At 36.9% G+C, this 22568-nt stretch overlaps 1 protein-coding gene across 5 annotated transcripts in view; it reads left to right on the forward strand.

The window, feature by feature from the left end:
- Window positions 1–22568, forward strand: part of LOC124158011 (inaD-like protein) — a 211335-nt gene that overhangs the window by 179987 nt on the left and 8780 nt on the right. For 3 of the 5 annotated variants that reach the window (XM_046533155.1, XM_046533157.1, XM_046533156.1), the window contains 4 exons: window positions 2664–3109; window positions 3442–3597; window positions 6932–7084; window positions 7221–7405. In XM_046533155.1, coding sequence (XP_046389111.1) covers window positions 2664–3109; window positions 3442–3597; window positions 6932–7084; window positions 7221–7405 — 940 coding nt within the window. Of the gene's footprint in view, window positions 1–2663; window positions 3110–3441; window positions 3598–6931; window positions 7085–7220; window positions 7406–14406; window positions 14423–22568 lie in introns of all 5 variants that reach the window. The other 2 variants (XM_046533159.1, XM_046533158.1) reach the window with 2 other exon arrangements.

Raw genomic sequence — 22568 nt, forward strand, 5'->3', positions numbered from 1 at the left:
TTGTCGCTAAAAATGATAGAGATAAGTAGGCCATAACTGTATAATTTGCATTTAATTATTTTTTGCCTACATTTTTAAGCATACCGTTGTATGAAGTCTTATGAGACATCTCAGAGACCATTTTTTTTTTGGACATAGTGACATCTCAGTGAAGTCTCTGAAGTTCTCAGAATGTCTCTGAGACGTAAGATGCGATATTCGAGACGTCTCAGAGATGTATTTCTGCTATGTGGGTTATTCCATTCTTCTAGAAAGGTTCTGGGATGTTCTTCTCTCTGTTTTTGAGTGTTTTTATTTTGCTCATCTCTCTTTTTGGATGGTAATTCTTGTTATAGAGGCTGGTACTAGGTATCTTTTGTGGTGGCAGCGGACATTGAAGCTTTTTAAAGCAATATGTATCTGCTTTGCACAGCCAAGATTAACCTGGACTGTGGCATTTTCAACTCAGGGCTTATGTGGAGTTTTATATATATGTAGATTCTAACTGAGTTCATACTAATATTTTGCATCGTGTGAAGACCAAAATTATAAGAAATTTTGAACTATGTATGTATTGAGTATTAATTTTTGGGCTCGTTGCGTGGGGTCAATGTCATTGTCAACCCTTCTAGCAATAGTCAATATTGCACGTACGGAAGGATAGATAGGAGAAATTCACAACAAGGATAATGAATAAACAACTTATTTATTTTGTATCCATGGTTTGCTGACTGGGAGGGAGTTTTTGAACCTGAACAGCTAGTTATGTGTAGCTAGGCCTGATTTAAGATTTCAGGCTCTTCTCCTGGTGACTGTATTGGTCCGCTGATTCTTCTTCACAATATCCGTTTTAAAATTTTAAAGTGGATATTGTAACCTGGTGTACCCAAGAACCTGTGGTTATTGGTCTGTTTATTCTATGCAGACATTGTCAAATTAATTTTTTCTTTGACATTGATAATAAAGCAGTCATATTTTCCTGAAAATCTTGAAAAAAAAAACATTGAAGCTATTTTAAATTACTAAGCCATCATCGGGTATGGGGCATTATTTTATTGACTTTTTTTTGGAAAAGTTGTATTCTTTTGAATTTTATTGTGATGAACTCCTGCGATGAAGTCTTGCAAGTATGAAGTAAGTGCTCTTGACAAATGGTCTAACGACTCTGAATCATAGCTCATAGTTTATATTTTTATCATTATGATTCATCGTAACTTTCTCTCCGAATGATTTCCTTTGTACAATTTTACTATTGAGTGTAATGCATACATTGTGATTGTTTCCCAATTTTAGTGTTTCTTTCCATTTTGTATTTTATTGTTTGATTGATCAAAACTTGGGCGTACATGATGCAGAAATTTGCATGAACAGTGCTCTGGTTATATTATAAATCATATCCTGGGTAACTTGACCAGTTCAGTGTTGATTTTAAGAGCATGCATTAATCTGAGTTTTTTTTTTTTTAAGTTCTGGGGCTAACATGTAGGTCCTTTCTTGCATGTTATCAATTTTATTGTTCATGATGTGAACTTCAATTGTTGTATTTACTCTTAACCCTATTATTGAAGCTGCCTCTGCAATGTGAAAATTGGTGTATAGTAGTTACCCCTTTGCTTCGAGTGCTGTTTATGAATGTTCCTAGTGTTTTCCTCTATGAACTAAAAACATTTAAACATGATATGAGCTTTTTCACAGAATAGAATGCCGGGCAATCAGTCCTCATCAAAGTTAATGGGATTGTGTCGTAGGCGATTTTTTTCAGTGGAGGAGTCTATATGTGGTCTGGAAACTGGTTTTTTCATGTGGGAGAATGTTCATGGTGGCATCTACTCTGGCCTTTGGGCCATACATTATGATTCTTGTCAGAGTGAGTGAGTTTATGAAAGAGTCCAAAACCCCTCGAAATGAATGGGAGATGCATTCCCACCCCCTCCAACTGAACGTCATGGTGTATGACACTTCAAGATATGTACAATGGAAATACATAAATAGTAATAACAAACACCTTGCAAATGGTTGAGAATGTTACGCAATCAGGTTAATTATTTGGGTAGGTATTCATTTACTAAGTGAAATACATTCTCCTACAAGAAATTATGAGCATTTTCAAATACAAAATGTGATGGAATGTTTTTTTATTTGATAGGGCAGTTTGCTTAAAAAGTTTAATGTCCATTTCCTTTTGGCCAAAGCGAGATGCTCTGATCCTAACACTGCCTTGATGCCGATGTTTTTAGATTTGAGATAGGGAATTCTCACAAGGTTACTACTTACTGAGCTGAGATTAAAAAAAAAATGTCCTCTACTCTCTCCACCTCTCCTTCCGAGGGAAAACTTTTTCTTGCAGAAGCCTTGGTTGAGATATCCTCCACCTTTCCTACAACTACATATTTCCCCCTGTGTACTAGCTCTATGCCACCCACCATGGGGTTGTTTCCTTTATAAATTGGCCACAATATTACGTTGTTAAGCATAGGATTCAAGATGGATCATTTAGAAAACAGTCTTCCAAGGTTTATCGAATCCATTCATTTTTTTCGTATGCCGTGGTAGCTTTCTTTCCAATAGTGACCTTGTCTTGCAATGGTACAGATCTATGACCAAAGCACGGTTTATTATAAGAAGGGATCGTGAATTTGTATGACCCCTTGCTCAACGTGCGGTTGTTTGTCTCTTTGTTGCAGGACAACTCACCAAACCCACGCCTGCCCCTCCCACCAAAACCTCCCCCCTCTCCTCCCTCACGTCCATCATCAAATCGTCCTCGCAACGACCTTCCTCCGACCACCACTCCAAAAAACACTCCCAATCCACTACATCGAAAAACAATGCGCCTCGCTCCGCGCACAAATCCTTGCTGGGCACATCATCGAAAAATGTCCAACGACCCTCATCGGTACTCCTGGTGGCACCCAACGCCACGCAACGCAACCCTTCTCCCCCGGCGTCCACCCACCATGGTACTTCCAAATCACCTGCGGTGACTCCTGAACCATCAGAGGCCCCCCCGGAGCCTCCAGCGGACCCTGCAACATGCGAGATCAAGCCTGGAAAAGAGACAACGATCGAAATCAACAAGGAGAATGTGGGCCTTGGGTTGAGCATTGTGGGAGGCTCTGACACTCTTCTGGTGAGCAGTTGCTATATTTACATTCCAGTAAAAAGAATTGAATAAGTAGAGAGATATCATGTCAGTAATATAGCAAGTTTACAATCAATATCTTTTGATCAATGCTTAACGGGCGAAATGAAACCAACCCATAGTTTTATTTGTAAATTTCTGAAATTACAACTAGTTAATTAGGTTTTTGCATTTGTATCACCTATTCTGTGGAGTATTGGGTTGTGTTTAAGTCAAATCTTATATGAGGTTTATTTATTGGTTAGGCAAATTTAGTTGTCTTAATTATTTTCATGTTACACCCGGTGCACTCCTTACTCAGAGCTGGGAATTTCTTTCAGGGTGTCATAATCGTTCATGAAGTGTATTCAGATGGAGCATCAGCCAAGGACAACCGCCTGAAGCCTGGAGACCAAATCTTGGAGGTGAACAGCGTAGACTTCAGGAATATCACTCATGCAAAAGCATTGGCTGCCCTCCGCCAGCTTCCTGCCAAGGTCAGTGTAGAGATGATGGAACAGCTCATTCACTTTAATATTTTCTGTGGCCTTCAACATTTTCAATCTCTTTTTGCTCATACGTTCAAATAATACAATTGTCTGTTTTTCAACCTCTTGCTACTTTGACTAGTAATTGGTTATGTAACATTGAAGTTTGCTATCCTATCAATACAAGGGGTTTGTAAAATTGTGCATATCATTTTCATCTTATTTCCAATCACTGCAGCTGCTACTCAGCATTCCAATACACTTGTTCTTCCTTGCATCTCTGGTATCACAAACTGTTTGAGTGGGCAGCAATTTTTAAGTATTTTTTATTTCATCAAAAATTTGCTTTCATAAGTGTCTATTGTATTCATATTAACATTCAAATTCAGATTGAACAACCCCATTGTCTGTTATTTTTCTTAGCCATAGGACTCCTCTTTGTTGAAATTCATTTTCATTATATCGGGCCACTTTCTATTCATAAATATTATATCATTACCTTGGTTTCATCAGGCAGTGTTGTTAAGCTTTCATCAGGCAGTGTTGTGAAGCAATCATTAATGATGATTGGTTTATGTGTGATCTTTAAGCTAGGTGAATTGGGTTGAGTGTGGGAACTGCTGTATGTATTTTTGTTATATGCTTGTTTGGGTTATCCTCCAATTATATTCATACTATACATATATCAGCTGTACATGTTGTACAACATTGCGTCCAGAATCTTCATTTAGTACATTTCTGCACACACTACATTACAAGGTTATAGACTTATTTGATGAAAATATTAAAGAAGCATTACCTAAGATTGACATTTTGTAGCCCATCATTTCTCTCTCTCTTGAGCCAGTTCTTTAAGATCTCTGAGGTTCCTCCTCCATTTGTACCTAAGTACTCATTTTCCCCAAGTATGTATCTCATGAGATTTCACGGAAGAATTACAGTAAATCCTCTTTACATAATAATGGAGGGGATCAAAATTTGGGCAATTTGATGTATGGAGGTTCACTATGGAGAGGTTTCAGTGGTAGGCGCCAATTTTTCGTATCCTTCGGAAATGAAGGCGCTACTGTCTTTTAAACCATTATATTTACATGTTTAAACAAACATGCATGCATTAGCGAACATGTAATGTATTTATTATTTAATAATTATAGAAAGCGAGTGTTATCACATGATTTTTACCATGCTTCGAGAGAAAACAATGTGATCTCGCTTAATTCAACAGTCACTTAAAATGATTAGGATAGCTGGACACCTTTTTTCTTATTTACTGTTAGGTATGCTCTCATATGGAACAAAATGTCCACAACTAATGATTAATGTGTAAATTACAACATAGTAAAGGTGTTTAAGAAAAAAAATACAGGTGAAACATTTATTGTTGAAAATGTCATTCTATTTATCAATAGCAGCTGCATTGATGGTCTCTAGTTGTCTCGGTACGATTTGCAGAGGTAGTTAGGCTGTCTCGGGGGTATCTCCTTGGTATGATAAGTGGAGGTTTTACAAGACAAAGAGGTTTGCCTATAAATTTGCATGTAAATCTGACGGGACTTTAGGGGTGGTCTGAATGGTATGGTATGGTATGGTATTTGGAGGAGGCGACCGACAGCTGAGGTCATTTGCGCCATGAGGGTAGGGTATGGAAGGAAGGGTGGAGAGAAACCCGGCGTCGGCATGAGCGTGCTCTTAACGAAAGGTGCCAAGGGGACCACAGCTTAACGTCCCATCCGACGGACGGAGTGTTGCGCTTGAAATGTCCTCCACACAACATTCAAGCAGGGATCGGGTAGTCTCTGAAAATTCTCTGCCACTGCCGGGATTTGAACCCAAGCCCGCCGGGTGGGGGGTGGTCTGAAGTATGGAGGTTTGTGATGTAAAGAGGTTCACTACAAACAGGTTTTACTGTGTCCTCCAATTTTTCACTTTATTAAATTTCTTACGTAATCACTGTGTCTTATGGCATGGCCTATCCACTGGGTCTTTCTACATCATATTCTACTCCACACTTCTCCCTCTTCTCCTGTGTTCTGGAATATCACCTTGATTCTGTCACCATGCCCGCCTGACCTTAAGCTCCCACCTCAGGTCTCGAAGACCTCAGCCTGCATAGACTGAATTCCATTGTAACTCTTCTGTCTTATCAAACTGTTAAGTACTAGTGGAATAGGGTAGTTTCCTTCATCAAAGAAAACGAAAGGCATTTATTGCGATTCGTTACCCACTATTAGTGGATTCAAAATTTACAAATTATTTGGTTTTATAAATCCTAATTTAGACGAATGTTTATGGTCAATTTCAACCTCATATGAAAAAGGCCAGATTGGCGCCCATACGATGCCACTCCACGGGACGTCATAGGGACCTAGTTTCTATACGAGTAGATAGGAGTTTTACATCGTCTGAGATTACCAATGCATGCATGAGGCACAGAGCTCAGGGAAACATCTCTTAATGATCACCTGTTAAAATTGCATATGGTGGTAAAGTTTCCTTTGTTTGATAAGGTATTAATAATCCACATTTAAGCCAAGAACTACCTGTTAGCAGCCTGCGTCGTAGTGGTGCTCATAGCTTCACACCAAGATGGCCTCACACTGTGGCAGCTGGAACCAGAATGACATCACACAGGCTTTTCCCAGCATTAATACTAAGCCATTACGCTTTCGTGCACTTGAAAATTTTCACTTTTCATTTAATCCCTAAAAATAGATGTCATCATTTAAAAATCTAAAAGCATGGAGTAGTACTCCAGTAGTAATAATCTTTCGATTTAGGCAATAAAAAAATAGGAAACCACCCTATTTTCCAAAAAAATGGGGGAGATCTTACCCCATTGGCCTCCTAACTTGTTGCTACCACATAATTTCATGAGCAGGTAATATCTAGAATTATCTGTGAGTGGAGAGGTGGTGATATCCGGAAGTTATAAAGGTTATTCGAGGAATTTTGTTCGTAGAATAAATAACGGGGACCCAGGGGCTGGGAGTGGGTAGGCATTTCCCTTGCATCCTCATGCTTCCTGATCCTTCCCTTCTTTTTAAATGCTTTATCAAAGTGGAATTCTAATCATGCAGTAGGTATTTGAAACACTTAAGTGGACATTACTTTTGAATTGTACACTACTATGATGAAAACGACATCACTTGCTCAGTTCATTCTTTAAGCATGCCTCAGGATAGTGAGTTTAAAGAGAGGGTTGTTATGTGATGGGATTTCAAAGTGTTATGGAATCCATTATGTCATGGCATTCCTAAATGTAGACTTGAATTCTTGTGCTCTGAGAATTTATACTCAGTACGTAAAGGATGATATTTTTTTCTTCTTCTTTTATGGAATAAAGTTCAAAATGACTGTCTACCGAGATGAGGCTAGCGGCAAAGATGAAGATATGCTGGATGTGATGGAGGTAGAGCTCGCAAAGAAAGCTGGTAAAGGTCTTGGGCTCAGCATTGTTGGGCGCAAGAATGGCCCAGGCGTTTATATATCTGATGTGGTGAGTACAGTGGTTGCTGTCTAACTTTTTCATCTTGATATTTTGTACCAAGTTATTTATTCCTCGAATCCTGTCGCCATTCCTCGAAAACGAGCAGTCATTGTAGTCACCAATTCATTTTATGCTTATGACTCAGGTGAAGGGGGGTGCAGCTGAGTCAGATGGTCGTCTGATGAAGGGTGACCAAATACTCGCTGTCAATGGTCAGGATCTGAAGGCAGCATCGCAGGAGGAGGCAGCTGCAGTGTTGAAGTGTGCCATTGGGAAGGTCACCATTAAGCTGGGACGACATCGACCCAGGAAAGGAGCAGCTCCCGAAAAGTAAGGATGCCCCACCCCACGCCCACTTCCCACCCCCCCTCTTGAGTGTCTTCTGCTCCTCGACATTCGCCACGACCCTATCTCTCTCTCTCTTAGTCTCTCTCGTTGTCCGATTCCAAGTTCATGCGTGCACACACCTTCTCCCCAAACCAATCCCTAACCTGGGGTCAGCCCATTCACAAATTGGACTTAGGTAGTTGACTTATTCAGTGTCGGATATTTATTACAGAAAATAATCACGTAAGCGTCCTATTTATTGCTGTTGCTAACAGCTATTTTCAGCAGTTATGATGTCTTAAGATGAGGTAAAGGTATTGAAATCAGTTGCATGAAACAGTAATGAATAGGACATTATGGAGATTATACTCTATGATTATTTGAAGCATGTTCCACTACAACTCACCTTTTTGCAGTTGGCTTCCTAAGTGTCCTCCTTAATGCAAAATTTATGCATTTGACTCTGATGTTGCATTTCTGTTGGAGTTCTTTGTGAGGGGTGCGGCGTTGGCCACGAATTGCTCTATGCCAGAGGTATGGTCATCACTATAATGAAATACATAGATTTTTGTGACTTCTAATATTCTAGGAAGTAACTTAAATATTTTGTGTGTGAATGTATGATCAAAAACTTCATACATTGTGGATGTATGTTTCATGGAAAGCATGATCATTTTCGATATATTAATGGAATGCTGAAGGTGAACAAATGGAAAGTTTTTTTTGTTCAATTATTTTTGTTCCTCCAAGTGTAGTATGTGGGCATTTTTCACTACTAGTGCTTCCATTAATGGCAACCCTTACTTTATAATTTTGGCCATGTATTATCAAAAATATACGCTGGAGTGTCAACTACTTGGGTAGATTTGTTTTCAGCCCGTATGTTTCCTCCTTAAACTGTCTTGTTGGCATAATGTAATTGGATTTTTCTATTTTCTGGCCATGCTCACTCTTCCATTCCTATTCTCTCACTTGGATGACTTGTTTCTTTGTGTGTCTATTGTTGCTCAATGATTTTATTCTCCGTGGTCTTCATTATACTGAGAAATTCTGATCCAGTATGCATCAAACAATTTATTTTTTGCATTGGCTTATTATCGGCACATTTCCATAAGCTGTGGATTATAGTGATGGGTTGGATTCCTTCTACTGGAGTATACAATCTAACTTTCAGAGTCTTACCTTCAAGAAAGAGTTTTGTTTGCATAAAAACATATTTTTCCGTGAAAAGTTGAATTTTGGTGTCTCATTTACCAAATTGTGTGCCTTTTATTGTGGGAGTCCATGTTTATGATAAAAATCAACATTGGATCAATTGAAAGGCATTAACTGGATTAGTTTCTTTGGCATCAGGATTTTGGAACCATTTCTGCTAGATCATTCCTTGTATTTTGATTTGAAATAGCAATGAGAAAATTCTCGTACTCAATATTTCTAAACTTAGCACAGCCTTAAATCACCTCCTCGTATAGGAATACTGTTACGAATTTGAAAGGTACTCACCATTAGCCTTAGGACCTAAAGGTATGCGATGACAAACAAAATGATGATTTGCACTTTAAATTGACCCCAGAATAGACTTATAGGGTACTTGGGAAGTGAAGTTGGTTTACAGAAGTTAGTGCCATGTAGAGGTGTATCCAGGCTTAAGTTTGGGGGAGTTGTAGATATTTAACAAAGTATACAATGTTAGGTTTGAAATGAATAGCGTTAACATGCCTGCGCCTAAGGTGATTTTGTATTTGTTTCTTAATAAAGCATGTGGTATTGAATTTGCTATGTTATCAATATGGCTTCCAGTTTTGAAGTTTTAAATTGATGCGTGCCCACAGAAAAAAATTAACTGTGGATTTAAAGGGAAATTATTTATGCATCTTGTATTCGTGTTGAGCCCCCTCTGGAATAGCCACAAGTCATTATAGCAAGTGACGGAATTCCAGGTTTTTGCCTAATCTTACTCAAATATGACTCAGCCCAAATTGTTAGACCAGACTTGGGTCTGAAAATTCTGTCAGACTCCAGATGGAGTCACTCTGACTCATGACCTGAATTGTAACTTATTTCAGCTAGCTATTATCAAGTTGTCTGCCAATATCTCCTCCGCATCATATTTGTAAGGAAACTATTGTTTTGAATTAGCTTTTACCTTGATACTCAATTTAAACATGTAATAAAATTATTGTCTTGGTAATGGATTGTATAGTAAATATTGCTATTAATTCTCTTGATATTTTTAGAAAAAATCTTCTGAAAAGTTTTTGTTTTGTGGCCTGATTAGAATAGGAATATAGGTAACAACGTACATACTGTTTTAAAACCTTATTTAAACTATAGGGTAATGAATTTAGTGGGTCAATGAAACTGTACGGATTGGTAGCTGTGGAAGCAATATAATTTTCCATACTTTTTAAGCGTGGCAGAGTATGTATTTAATTGTCGGTGGTGACAACTCATGCATGCGTTTGTTTAGTGGTGAAATTTACATGAATGCACGCCCTTCAACAACTTTGTCATTGGGTCTTTGGAAGGAATTTACATGTCTAGTAACTCTCATTTGCTTTCTTCAAGTAATTATGTCTTCTTCATGGTTCAATTTCTCTGCTTTTTAACTGTGGGTCGCTTAAATAAAAGTCATATCGTTGTCGAACTTAATGAAGTGTGCGTTAAAAAGTGAGATTGAAGAATTTTCTCATGTGCAGATAAAGGTGCAAAGGTTTTTTGGTATTTTTCTCCTTTTCTCTTAAGCTTTCTTATATATATTTTTGAAAGCTTGCATTAGGAGAACTTGCAATACTTTTCTGCAGCCATTGCAACCCACCCATCTAATAGATAACCAAAGTTGTTCCATGTGATAGTTCATCTTTATTAAATGCTAAAATCCCCTGAAAAAGGCCTTAACTGTGCTGTCTTTGGGGACGTGAGGACATAAAGTGGCCATATAGGTGTGGCCGGGACAGTCCCAGTGTAGATCACTATCGAGGGCATCCCGTTGGTTTCCAAAAATTCTCTACAATGTCCTGGTTTCACACAAAAATTATGGAAATTATGTGTGTAAAATGCTTGGTATATCAAATTTTCATGGCTGGATATTCACCGGCATTCCTGTGAGGATATCCATTGAAAAAAATTGTGGAAGCATTCGGCCAATTCTTTGAACAGCATTTGTATAAGATATGGCAGCATCTGCCCTAGGACAACTGTGTCGGAGTCTCCCCTTCTCTCAATTCTTCATCCAACTATCTCGTCTTGTATTTCACAATTTTTTCTCATTTTTTTAACTCTAGTTTTGATCTGTCAATGATATTCGCTAGGCGAAGCCATTTATCCATTGAGAGAATTGGCTTGTCAAATCCATCTGTGGATGAAGGACTATTGGATTTCTGCCAGACCATTGTGCAGCATCTAAATTTCTTTTGTATATCATGAATAGACATCTGCAATGGATGTATATGTACCAAGTGAATTCAACATTCATGTGCTATTATTGATGTTTTTCATTGCTTACACACCAATTACAGCATCTTTCTTATCGGGAATGACATTCATGAATGAATTGGGGGAGAGTACCGTACTTTATTTCGGATGACTCCTTGTCTGTTGCCTTCTCCCCTGATCAAACTGACCTAAGGAGTGAAATACTTACTGTCATTTTGAATCTTATTCTATGAGGAAGAATAATCTAACGATCTGGTCGTTGAATCGTTCTTCCTCATAGAATAATTCTCCAAGATCGTTAGAACATTAAAGGCTTGCCGGGTTTCGCTTTTTAATAGGGCCCCCTTCGCTTCTGCAGCGCTGAGGTGCTTTTCCCTGTCCCGTTCCTTCCATATCTATCCCTTCCCAGAGGCGTCGAAGGGCTCCTATCGCGGCGGTGCCTCTATTCCTTTTCCCTTCCTCTCCTCCCCCTCCCCGGGTGAGCGGGCGTATAAGCCACGGCTTGGTTCGCCGCCCCGGTGCGTTGTACCCTCGAAGGGTTCGCCCTGAACCCTCACACTCTCTTTGTCATTCTGAATGTGCACTACATAATTCTTTCACTGCGGCAAGGTTGCTCGGGTTCCCATCTAGGGTTGCGAGTGGCGGACACGACTGTTCACCTTGCTGCCATGTGTGAACACAGCCATCACTCACGGCCATATTTTAAATGAAAACCATCAACTTGTGTTAAACTGTTGAATGCCTTCAATATGGCACCTGGAAAACCCTTAAAAAAAATTCCAACCAGTTTACATTCAGAATCGGATCTGAAACTGATCAGGTCAGATATGGACCTGAAGGACCTCATGTGGACCTGGTGGGCTTTGGAAAAAAACTGGGAATGTAATTCAATTATCAGTTCCATGGAAAGATATTTAATTCCATGGAATCAGCGGGGAACTTCAGAGCATTATTATTTGACATTCTCTGTTTCATTTTTCACAGGATCTCCACATCTGTTCTATTGTTGACCTGACGTATTTCACAATGATTTTATCTGTTAACTGGTTGGAGATTTTTAATTGGGATAAGGGTGTCGATATTGAATGGGGGGAAAGAGTCAAAGTGTGTACTGTGCGCCCTCTCCTCCAGAACTGGGAATATCAGTGGATGTAAGTGAGTCACCTTTGTTTGGAGTAAGTGCTTGGAGCCTTTATTATCCGATACATTTTCCAGCCATTATTCCATCTGGTGAGTGTGTCGGCTGGTTATTGTTTGATATTCTAGATTCCACTCTGCTGTGGATGATAATGGGAAAAGGATTTCCTTTCACAGTGGGCTGAACCCCCATTCTACCCCCATGAAAAGAAACAAATCATTTATTCTTAGAAGGCACTTTTTTTCAAATATCTCTCTTGCAGGATACCCTCTTCAGTAATAAAAACCTCTATGATATTTTAATTCATAAGAAAGTGAATCCAAGGAATTAGTAACTCATTGCCTCCATGTCTAATGATTTTTACTTTTTGCTTGTCTGATGGTTTTTGCATAAAAGTATGGGGCATTCATAATGAAAAATATTTGCAATACCGTGTTACGATAATCTTTATCTTCTAGTGTGAATGTTAAAATATAAAAAAAAAATTAATATCAGTGACTACAGTACTTGATTACTCTTAGTAAGGTATATAAAATAGTGGATCAGATAAACTTGATTTCATTATTTTTATTATTTGGTTCTAATGATGATTATTCACACGAGTTGGTAATTTTATTCATATGTAAATATTTCCCTAGATAACACCAGGCAGTAAAAGTTTCATTGGTCGTACAGATGTAGATATACATATTACTAATTTTATATGCAAATATTTTTAAGTTTGTTCCTTGTAAGTGGGCACTTAAAAACATTCCTGGGTGATACTTAATGGATTTTCATTGGTATAGATATAAATGTGTGTCATAGTTATAGTTCTTATTTATTCAATAGTTTTTGGCTTCAGAGTTGCCCACTTCATTTCTATGATCCATTTGGAACTTTACTGCTTTACAATAGCGTAGATTAACCCATTTCCAGTGTGAGGTGAGCATTTTGAGCTTGACTTATTTCACATATCTTGAATTGTAAAAATATATAATAAATTTTAGTTTAGGATTTTATCTAGAATGACAGAATTATCATTTTTTTCTTTTTTAACATGAATCTGTTATGATTTTTTGAGGATGTGAATTTTTTGATACATACATTTTGGATTGAGGCTCTAAGCAAAGAATAGTACATGCCACTATTTGAGATGGGAAAAGTTTAGGTTGTGATATCTATCATGCATATTATTTACTACAAGGTGGAATAATAGTACAAATAAATACAAGCTAATGATACGTAAGACCATGCTGTATTTAAATGTTGAATAGATGTATATTAACAAGAAATTTTTTTGAGCATGATTCTGTTTTTCTTCATTCATATTTTTATATGATCATCACCTTGATAATGAGATGTAAATACCTTGATTAAAAGATGTTTTATAACATTCAAGTAAATACATCACATCTGTTGGATAATGATTAGTTTAGGCTGCTTGTCAGAAAAGTATACGTTTAAATACTCGCTGGTATCTATTTCCAATAAATACCTATACAAGAGTCTATTGCAAATTCTGGTTTATGCTAGGAATTGGAAATAGACTTGTGTGGGTTAAAGATTTGTAAAGAATCATGTTACTAGCTAAAACACTTGTCATTGGTGAAGTTGTTACCTTGACTTGATCTTTCATTGACTTTGTCAGCTGTTTTCTGTATATTTAATTACTGTGCATGTTTAAATTGCCTAGCCCATTTCTATGAGACAACCAAGTCATTTGTGATTTCAGGTTGAAAATCATCCTAAGTTGTAGGGTGTACCCTTTCTCTGTTTTGGCCAATGACCTCATAGAAATCCTAGTCAACTAATCGGAGTCCAATGAAAGATAACTAGATAAAGACATGCAAGCACTGCACTTCTCTGTTCACGCTATTTACGATTTATATCTTCATTGATGCAGAAATATCTTTGCATACATGCCAATGCAAAATTAGCATATGGACTTTTAATTGCTGGAGTCTGTTAGTGATGATATAAATGTGTGTACAACAATTTTAATTGCAAGTTATAAACTCAACATAATAAGATGTTATGCATTTTTCTAACACTATTATAAATGTCATGCTTATCACAAGATATTCCATTAAAAACATATTTTCTTCAAAGCACACTTAAGTCATCACATATGCCTACTTTTGTGACAATGCTTCAAAGTTTGCTTAATTCATTTTGCACTAAATACAAAGAGTGCAGTGATTGAAGTGTATCAGCTGTGTACACTGTCATTTTTGCACTAAGGTTAAAAATATCACCTAATGACTTTAACATAAATTTAGGTGCATGGTGCATTCAAGTTTCTTTGTTAGCTACTGTTATAATTTAGCATGCCAATTTTTTTTGTCTTGTGTCCTTCTGTGAGAAGCATGCATGTGGTCTGATATGTGTATGTGACACTGTATGTGATGGGTTTATTGTTTTCTTCCATGCTGACACTCTCGCTTTACAGGAAGTAATCACTAAAGGTTAGTGTTCACATGATCCATTAATTCTTCACTAAGCTTACTTGCTACAAAAAAATCAGCTTTTCGTAGTTACTTACTCTTGAATTTTTTTTACTTTCTTGTATTATACTCGATAGAAATTTGATGCACCTCTTAATTTTTTAATCCTTGCTTTGTCTATTATAGCTTAAAATTTTCTTCTTCTTCTTGGTTTTATGTGTATTATTTCCACTCTATGCTAAAATTATCTGATATTAAGGTAACATTGAAAGTATTTTTCAACATTAAAGTATAACTGCTCTGCTAATGCAAAAACCATAAAAAAAAAATTTCAGCTCTGTACATTAATTGTTTAAAATGTCAGTTAGTTGGCCCATTAATGTTTTACCTGGGTTTTGTAGTTTTTTAAATGGCCTTAGACAAGGACCTACAAAAAGTGTTTACATAATTAACCTATGTTTTTATGTGTCTTCATCATGCATTTTTGAAGGGATCACCTTACATCTAGGAATTCAATAGGGAAAAGAAGATAATCATGTTTTGATTCTTCCAAAACCATAAAATTTTAACTCTTTCTGTAGGATTTATGCTTTAAAACATAAACTTACTGAATTAGGATCCCCAAATTGTGTTGAATCTATTCATGTGTGGTAAAAATTATTCATAAGTTGATGTAACAGAGGCCTTGCTGAATAGGTATTCTTCTATAACGAGCTAATCTTGACCCAAAAATTTTACTTTCGTTAGAGATAAGGGAGATGTTTCTTTCCATTTTAAGTAAACAATTTTTTTCATGCTCCATTCATTTAAAAAATAGTATCCACTTTTTCATTGTTCTTTCTCCATTGTGCCATGTTTTTGCATCATATGCCTGTGCTTTTTCCACCAGCACACCAGAACAACAACATTAACACCACATAGTTAAGAATTCCAGAAATTCAAATTTAAAGTTATGAATTCCTGATCATCAATCGAATTCTATAAATTGGTTGAAATCCAACCCCATTCCCTACCTACGTTTGAAATATTTGGCAGTACTTTTCTTAACCTAGTTAACGAGATATGAAAATATCTGTCGGAGATTTTCCTATGAAGGAAAACGAATGCTGTAAATGCTCTTGCTCTCCCCCTTTTATGATGGTCACGGGTACGCAAAATCTTAGTTTTGGGACCCAATGCAGAGGGGCTTAGGCCTTACCCTCAAAATCAGGGAGCAGTTACTCAACCCCTTGTCTTGTACTACCCCTCTTTGTGGTAGGACCCTGCAATCACACAATTGTTCATTCATTCATTTTGTATATTTGTTTCTTTCTCAAAAAATGTAAACCTAGAATTGAATTCTTTATCTTTTGAGCAGCATTTACAATTTTTAAACAAAATTCTACCATAAATATTAACTTATATCTTTTTTTTAGCATGAACATCAACACAGAAATTATTGATACATTAAATCCGTTAATATCGACGCCAGAGTTTTGTGTAAAATGTGACAGTTCTCAGAAACAACTGTGGATTGCAATTCAAAGTCTGAAATTTACATGCAATCAACAATTATCCATGTAGCTAATTCATATAAGAAAATCATAAGTTGACCGGGTCAATGTCATGTAACCAATACCACTGGTAGGGTTATGAACGCGTAAAGGAGAGAGCAAAACTACCCTCAGAGTGCGAGATAATGTGGAATCCCTGCTAGGGAGGGTTGAAAAAGGTTGGTGCTGAGAGTGTGTGATTATCAATGAGACCCTTCTTAATGTATGTCCTGCAGAAGTGCTTTGTAGAGGGGGGATGGAATTGTCTCCGGGAGCTCATTCGAGCAGTCATGGTAAGGAGAGAACACCTCCATCTCAAAAGGGTTAACTCTTCCAAGAGAAGGCATTAATATATAACTAATGCTTCGGGAAGGAGAGGAGCTGTGTTTGATGATAGCTATGTGATATTCCCTTTGGAGGATATGCCTAGGGTAGGATATACAACGTGCAAGCTGTGACAACCAGAATGGGACAAATTCAACGGAAAAATCACCCAAATTATTCGCAAAAAGAGACCTCCAAAACCCAAAGTGAGAGGGGGAAAAGAGATAGAGAACCAATCAATTCAAGGGAAGCAATTGTTTGCTAATACCTAGTTCTTGGTGATTAAGGGAATGGAAATTGTAGCCATTGGGATTGTGGGGAGGCCTTTTGGGGCTTCAGCTCCCCCTTGACATATTTTACCCTTGTGGCAACTGTACGAAATATACACTGAGGAAGTCACTAGCCCAGGGGCACCTATCCTCTGGAACCATGTTCATTTATACAGTTTCATTTCATAATGTCTGCCACAGAATCACTTTCAAGAAACACATGCATAGATAATTCTACCTCCTTTGCAATAAGAAAATTTTAATTTTTTGCTTTAGTGTCAATCACTTTAGTGTCTTTTCAAGTTCATACCAAGTAGATTTCAACAAAAACTGAGCTGCCATCATCTGTCAGCAAAATAAGTTTTTGCAAAGTAAAGTACTGAAGAAAAAAATTGTGAATGTCGATGTCTTTTTGAAGGACTTTTTAGCGATCTTCACGCAAGAAAGAGCTAGATTTTTGATATTTGACAAATGGCAGGTATTTGAAGATAGCTTTATTGATATTTTATGTATATTCCCCATAAAGGGCCAAATATATCCTAAAAATTTTCCACTCATACAGCTTGGTGATTCTCCTTCATGCTCAGTTCTGGCCATCTCCTTTGGTGATTATGAAAAGTTACGTGGAAAATAATATCTAATTCATAAAATTATATGTGTGTATGTAGCCATGTCAAGTCATTGATACCATGCTGGAAACTATTTTGACAAAATAAATGCAAAGGGCTCTGCTAGGAATCGGGTAAATTACAAGAACATTGAAGGATTTTATGTAATGAAGGGATTACTGCTGGATGATTAAAAGGAGGTAAGCATCAAATATCAGAGTAAATTCAGAATAGCTTGCGCTTGAATACAAGGAAATTCATCAAAGACTCAAGAGATAATGCAAAAGAGTTGTATGGAAAATTCATTGGTCCAATAATGTAGCAAATGTTTAGTTGACTAATAAATAAATATAAATATAAAATTTTAAATAAAATTAAATTTATGGAAAAAGGCAATAGATTTTATTCTAAAGATAGCTTTAAGCCAGTGTGTAGACAAAATATTACCTGGGATGAACATTCTGCAGAACATTCTATAGGCTGAAGAATAATTTTTTTTAGTCTCTCAGATCACAAAGATCTCAAGACTGAATATTTTTCTGTGTGGATAACATTAACCACCGCTTCTGGAGCCATAAAGTTAAAAAATATTTCTGGTGGAGGAAGCAGTTATGGTCGAGTTGCTGGTTGAGTTGGGGCAGAGTTGCTACCTTGATGATCAAAATTTCTTTTCAATCAAAATAAAATGTTCCAGGTACATTTATGCGTCAAAATTTACTTTCATTTAAATATTTATGATTTTTAAGGCTTTACCATTGGAATAATATTCTTTCTTTAGATAAGTGAGGCATTAATATTGGAGCAATATTAGAAAAATATGAATGCACTGTGAATTTGGATTCAAAAAGGCAAAAGGGGGAAGTGAAACGACAAATCTCCAAAAACTTTGTTTTCACCAAAGGATGTTTTTTGGGTTGCCTTCACTTGTAATGTGTATTAATTTAACTCGCACCAGAAATCTATACATTTCATCATAAAAGCTGTAAGTTTTGTTTTCATAATGTTTTATGTTAAAATCATTATTTACCGCTGTTGAATTTTTCTGTTGTAATGACGTCATCACTATCTCAGCCCTTGATTTCATTACACCAGTTGAGAATTAATGAGGCCCCTATGACAGTATATACATGCGTTATTTGCGCTGAGGCAATGTGTATTTTGAATTAGGTATGTATGCCAACTAGACCTAAAATTGCCATTTAATTAAATGATTTTTACGTTTGGTCTCACAGCCTCTTAGTGGTCAAGTAGAGAAAATTCATTGAACTATGAATATACTGAGTTTTTTCAGGCTCATTGTAGTGGGATTCTATGACATTAATAAATTGCCAGTTACTCTTTGTTTGCTCTTTGAGTGCTGCTGCCATTGTAAGTGAATCCATCCTTCTCACCTGTTTCTATTCTATGATTTCATCTTTGCTGTGGAAATATCTTGTGTTTGAATGCAATGAACACATCTCAAAGCCTCCCTTCCCTCTCTATGCTTTCTTTATTATTCTGCATTTCTTGCTACCCATGTTTATGTGGAGCTTTATGTATCATATTTTAGGGCTGTAGGAAATTGTATTTCTTAAATCTGACGTGGCTATTGTTTGTACAAAGTAAAGTAGATCAACATCCAAATTGAATTTAATTAATATGCATAAATGTTGCATCAATGAATGCATTTTTGAATATATTTATCACTTTCAATGGATGAGCCTCTGTACTAAAGATGGTATGGTACATATCTTGTTCATGCGTTACTTTGTAATAAATTGATTAGGATTTGAAGCAACAAAATTATCTATTGAATCTTGTAAGCCAAATAATTTATGCTCCATTTTAGAGTTTTTAGCTTTCAGGTGTTTACTCAATTGTTTCTTATGAATTTTTCATTCTTGGCTAAATCTAGTTCTTGTAAAATATGAAATATTTCTGTGCCCCTTTGCAACATACATGTAACTAAAATGTTTTCCAAAGGGTATGATGGACTGAAAACATAGGATAAAACTTATTTGGGCAATTAAAGTAGAATAATGAGGGCTTTTGATGCCCTTGGCATTTATTTAAACAGCGAATGTAGAAGGAATGAATCTGAATGCTGGGAGAAGTTGGGAGCAGGGAAGGACGTTTGTTTGGAGGAGGGGAAGAAAGGGGGAGAATGGGGTTAGCAGGACGCGTGGAAGGTGCTGCGGGCCTCATCCAGAAGAGTTCTGGGGTGTGGAGGTTGAGGGCACCGTGTGAGTCGGGGAGGGAGGCAATTGTAGGAACCTTGAAGCAGCAATGGAGAGGAGTATCATGGGAATTATAAAGGGTTATTGGGAGGGATACATAAAGGCTGTTTCACACATAATTGTACAGGTCAATCTTTCTCAACATGGTATGGAATTGCACAAATTCACGAACAAAATTAGAACAAGGGCTACTTTGCCATTTCATGTCCATACATTCTAGCTATTCATCCCTCTATGCGACTCAATTTTGAATGTGCCCTTGTACACACGTCAGATTGTGCAATTACGCGCCGTGTGTAAAACAGCCTTTAGGGAATGACAGGGTGGTCATTTATTCTTAGATTTAGGGGGGCGGCCGACATGGAATGCTGGGGAGAAGTTACGAGGTAGCTGGTAAATAATAATTGTGGATGTAGTGGAGGTAGAGGAAAATATCTGGAGGGATTTGAGTTTGGAGGAATGATGGTTGAGGACAGAGAAAATATTTTGCAAGTTATGCGTGCAATATATGTTGGTTGCAATGCTAGGGGACTGACAGGGATTTGTGAAGTAGGTGGGTGGGTGGCTCTGAAAATGTTGCTTAGAGAGTGGGAGTGTGGCTTCTTGTGGGTGATGCTTGGGGCATTAAGAGAAATCTGTGAGGTGGATTTGTGATTCGAAGGAATGGGATAAGACGGGTCTTTAATAAGGATGTCTTGCCGAGAGTGAGCACCAGGGGAGTAGTGTGGTCATGGTAGAGGGAGAGCATTGTTTCTCAGAACAGGTTTTATTGGGAACATGAGGTTTTTCGTGAATTTTTTCTCGAGAAGATTTTCAGGGTAATTGTGGAAGAGAAGAGAAGTGATTAGTTTGGAAATTCTGTAGATCATTGGGATTGTTGCAGATTCAATGTCTGCAGATCAGGAGATTATAGGAGATGAAAGCTTTTGGTGTGAGGAGGTTTGCAGTGGTGCAGAGGTCTACAGTGCATATATTGCTGTTTTGCAGTGCCTTAAATGTGAACAGTTTTTTTATAATTGGTTGGTATCGGAAGGAGAGAATGTTTATGAAATATTTAAATGCTCTCATTTATTTATGTCTTTGAAATATGTTCCGAGTCCCACTGCCCACGTTGGCTTCTTTTTTCCACCTGTTCATCTCCATTTTATTTACACCTGACGTCTAACCTATTTCCTCACAAAGCCGATCATTTTTATACTAAGTTGTTTTCATTGAATTCAGCCTATTCATATCTTCTGTTAATGATCTTTGGTTTTTCAGATAATTACGGCATTATTTTTGTGTTGTAAGCTATTCATTCACATATGTTCTAAATGTCCCAGGACAATATATTTTGGGCCATTTTTCTGTTTTTGCATTTCTACTTTACTTCATACAATGTATCATTCCTGCTATTTAAATTGTGGAAATTTGAAATGCTTGCAAGTCAGTGCATGCTTGTGTAATGAATATAGATAAATAATGGGGTGAATCCCTTTAAAAATATGATAAATCATAAATATTTCAATGGGCTTATGAATATTTAGTTAATATTGAAGATCCAGTGTGTATAAAAATTGACTCAGTTTTAATTAGATGAAGTAGTTTCTGTGAAATGGCTTTTATCTCACAGACAGCAATATTTCAGGTGCATCAAGTTTAAACTGCTTATTTGGATGTGCTGAAGGCTATAGGCATTCCTTGAGCCATTCAGAAATTTTTATATTCCATGGTTTTAGTTTGAGGTTAATTTTTTTCTGCACCATAGGCAAACAAGTGCTTGGAGCAAAACAAGGTCTACGTTCGCTCCCAATATGATGTAAATTGGTTTTGTTTTTTTAGTAATAGGATAAATAATTTGCTTGTTGTGGGAGTCAAGTTTTAGAGCGAGGAAAAGCCTCTGTGTATCCTCTATTTCCCTAAAATAATCATCATGAAAACCTTTCTTCTTTGTGTCTGTGGAATCGAATTCATTCCTCCTGTTCGGGATTCTTCATTATTTATGTTCCTGCTGCATCAGTTGTTGCAATATGATAACAATTTAGAATGATTTTCCCCGTGTGTCAAGTGGAAGGCCTTTGACACCAATTTGGCTTTCCAAAGAGCAGGTTATCATAGGAAAAATGGATCAATACTCTAGACAGCATTACTGGTGTCCAGTCAGCAAAGGAGGCAGCATTTATAAAGAGGAAAGAGCTGATGATAGGATTGGTAAGTAAGAGTTTAAAGAAAAGGTTAGTGAGGAGTCATATATATGGAAATGTGGATGCTTAGGAAGGAGGAAGAGGAAATGTTCAAAATGTGTGATGCTTAAAATGGAAGCAAATTCATACCAATTGCAAAATTTTTCAGGGTAAATCATTTTCCTTAGCTGGGATTCATACCCTGATCTCTAATACCAGTCAGGTATGCTACCAGTTACACCATAAAGCCGTTTTCCTGCGTGCGTCTCAGTCTTTCATAGTGAATTTCACCCTTAATATTTTTTAATAAATTTGCACCCAACTGACAATGAGTGCAAAATTACTTGTTCCATGCAGTAAAATGGAAGCGGAATGAGATAGTGGGTCAAGAAGAAGGTGGAGTAATAGTAGTAATTAGGTTATAGGATGCATTGGTGATTAATGCCATTTTCACCACTTCTATACATATATATAAAAGAAAGTCGAAAATTGTGTTAGTTAGAACACTTATAACTCGAGAACGGCTTCACCGATTTTAGTGACATTAGGCTCTTTGGATTCATCTCAGCCCCGGATAACATATAGGGCATTAAAAAATAGGAAAAGTTCACAAAAAAATTCAACTTTATCATAGAGATATGTTTTTAGGAGTTGATTGTTAAGATGGTCAAAAAAATAAGATTTTTTTTCGTTTTTACTAATGTATTGACTGATCTTTTTAACAATATCAAAAAAATTTAAATGTTCAAACGTTGAAAATATTAAAGTAATATTAAAGTAGTATTAAAATAATTGAATTAGAGGTAAGCTCAGCTCGAATTGAGTTGTCAACAAACACATAACTACCGTGTGTGTAAACTAATCTCCAAGCAATTGTTGATTATCAGTAATGTCAGTGTACTCTGCATGAATTCAAATCTTTTAACTTTGTAATAAACGAAGACGAAGTCACCAACTATCTAACTGAATATTTAAAGTCCTTGGACGCACCAGGCTTACCTCGGCACGATTTACAGCTAAAGGTAGGCTCTGTGTTCATGATCTTTCGAAACCTAA

Source organism: Ischnura elegans, chromosome 4 (assembly GCF_921293095.1).
Source record: "Ischnura elegans chromosome 4, ioIscEleg1.1, whole genome shotgun sequence".
Taxonomy (NCBI): Eukaryota; Metazoa; Arthropoda; class Insecta; order Odonata; family Coenagrionidae; genus Ischnura; species Ischnura elegans.